This window comes from Anneissia japonica, unplaced genomic scaffold (genome assembly GCF_011630105.1).
Source record: "Anneissia japonica isolate Jap-2015-1 unplaced genomic scaffold, ASM1163010v1 scaffold2994_len2133135_cov197, whole genome shotgun sequence".
Taxonomy (NCBI): Eukaryota; Metazoa; Echinodermata; class Crinoidea; order Comatulida; family Comatulidae; genus Anneissia; species Anneissia japonica.
The window spans coordinates 340,327-341,987 of NW_022728550.1; the positions used below are offsets into that span (position 1 = coordinate 340,327).

General features: G+C 41.9%; 1 protein-coding gene across 2 annotated transcripts in view; it reads right to left on the minus strand.

Moving 5' to 3' along the window:
* Positions 1-8: 8 nt before the first annotated feature.
* LOC117114319 (ankyrin repeat domain-containing protein 50-like) overlaps positions 9-1,661 on the minus strand; it is a 4,189-nt gene continuing 2,536 nt past the window's right edge. For both annotated transcript variants that reach the window (XM_033257957.1, XM_033257959.1), the window contains exons 4-5: positions 1,270-1,381; positions 9-916 (exon numbers count right to left, since the gene is read on the minus strand). In XM_033257957.1, coding sequence (XP_033113848.1) covers positions 746-916; positions 1,270-1,381 — 283 coding nt within the window. In that variant the 3' untranslated portion in view covers positions 9-745. The remainder of the gene's footprint in view (positions 917-1,269; positions 1,382-1,661) is intronic.

The window sequence follows — 1,661 nt, forward strand, 5'->3', positions numbered from 1 at the left end:
AGGGGTAGGCCTGTAGCTGACGTGGTGGCTCTTTAATTTTGCAGGGATGTGGCTGCTGTTTCACAAGGGGTAGGCCTGTAGCTGACGTGGTGGCTCTTTAATTTTGCAGGGATGTGGCTGCTGTTTCACAAGGGGTAGGCCTGTAGCTGACGTGGTGGCTCTTTAATTTTGCAGGGATGTGGCTGCTGTTTCACAAGGGGTAGGCCTGTAGCTGACGTGGTGGCTCTTTAATTTTGCAGGGATGTGGCTGCTGTTTCACAAGGGGTAGGCCTGTAGCTGACGTGGTGGCTCTTTAATTTTGCAGGGATGTGGCTGCTGTTTCACAAGGGGTAGGCCTGTAGCTGACGTGGTGGCTCTTTAATTTTGCAGGGATGTGGCTGCTGTTTCACAAGGGGTAGGCCTGTAGCTGACGTGGTGGCTCTTTAATTTTGCAGGGATGTGGCTGCTGTTTCACAAGGGGTAGGCCTGTAGCTGACGTGGTGGCTCTTTAATTTGGCAGGGATGTGGTTGCTGTTTCACAGGGGTAGGCCTGTAGCTGACGTGGTGGCTCTTTAATTTGGCAGGGATGTGGCTGCTGTTTCACAAGGGGTAGGCCTGTAGCTGACGTGGTGGCTCTTTAATTTGGTGGGGATGTGGTTGCTGTTTCACAGGGGTAGGCCTGTAGCTGACGTGGTGGCTCTTTAATTTGGCAGGGATGTGGATGCTGTTTCACAAGGGGTAGGCCTGTAGCTGACGTGGTGGCTCTTTAATTTGGCAGGGATGTGGCTGCTGTTTCACAAGGTATACTTACACGATTCCTATCTTCACTCCAGTTTGAGTCGCCTCTTAAAGACTGTCCTTTCATGACATACGCAGAACCAGGTCGTGAAAAATGTGTGTAATCTGATGTGGGTATGGTTGGGTCACTCTGCTTCACCTACACATGTTATTTATTGTAAGAAAAAGAAATGAGATAATTTATGATGAAAGTGAAAAGATATTAAATGTTCGATATATTCTGTTATTTGCAACAGTCACCAGCTAATCTGATTTGCAATGAAAGCTGAATTTTCCCAGGATTTAAGGAAAAGTAGACAGAAGTTTCAATACAAATTCAGCCACAAGAAAATTTAGGCGTACCATTTTGTACAGCCTAACTGTAACTGCCCCTGCTTATAAATTGAATTTTATTTTCCTCGCACTTAGTACACACAATTTAATAAGATATTACTATCAATATTATTTGCCACCAATTTAATTCGGTAATAAAATATTTTTACTCATTTTCACCTTTCTAATGATATCCATTTCAATAAGTTGCTGTTTTTGTGTGCGTTTACATCCTTCGTTTGCAAAGAAAGGCCAGATAGTATCTAAGGCTGAAGCAAAGTCAACAGCAGTCCTGTGAATAAAAGACAGGTTAGATATCAATGTACTGTGCTAGCAACGTAAGAGTGGGAGAGGTTGGTGCAGCAGTTGATGTTTAGACTCTCATATTTTTAAATATTTATGGTTAAATATGTTTTGGATTTTACAAAAATGTATTGCATGTTATGTTAATTTTAAAGTGTCATCAGAAAACATATTTTATTGTATTTTACAATATTGTAAATGCTGTATTATCTGGAAGGGATACTGTACATATATATATACATGCATACATACATACACATATATACATA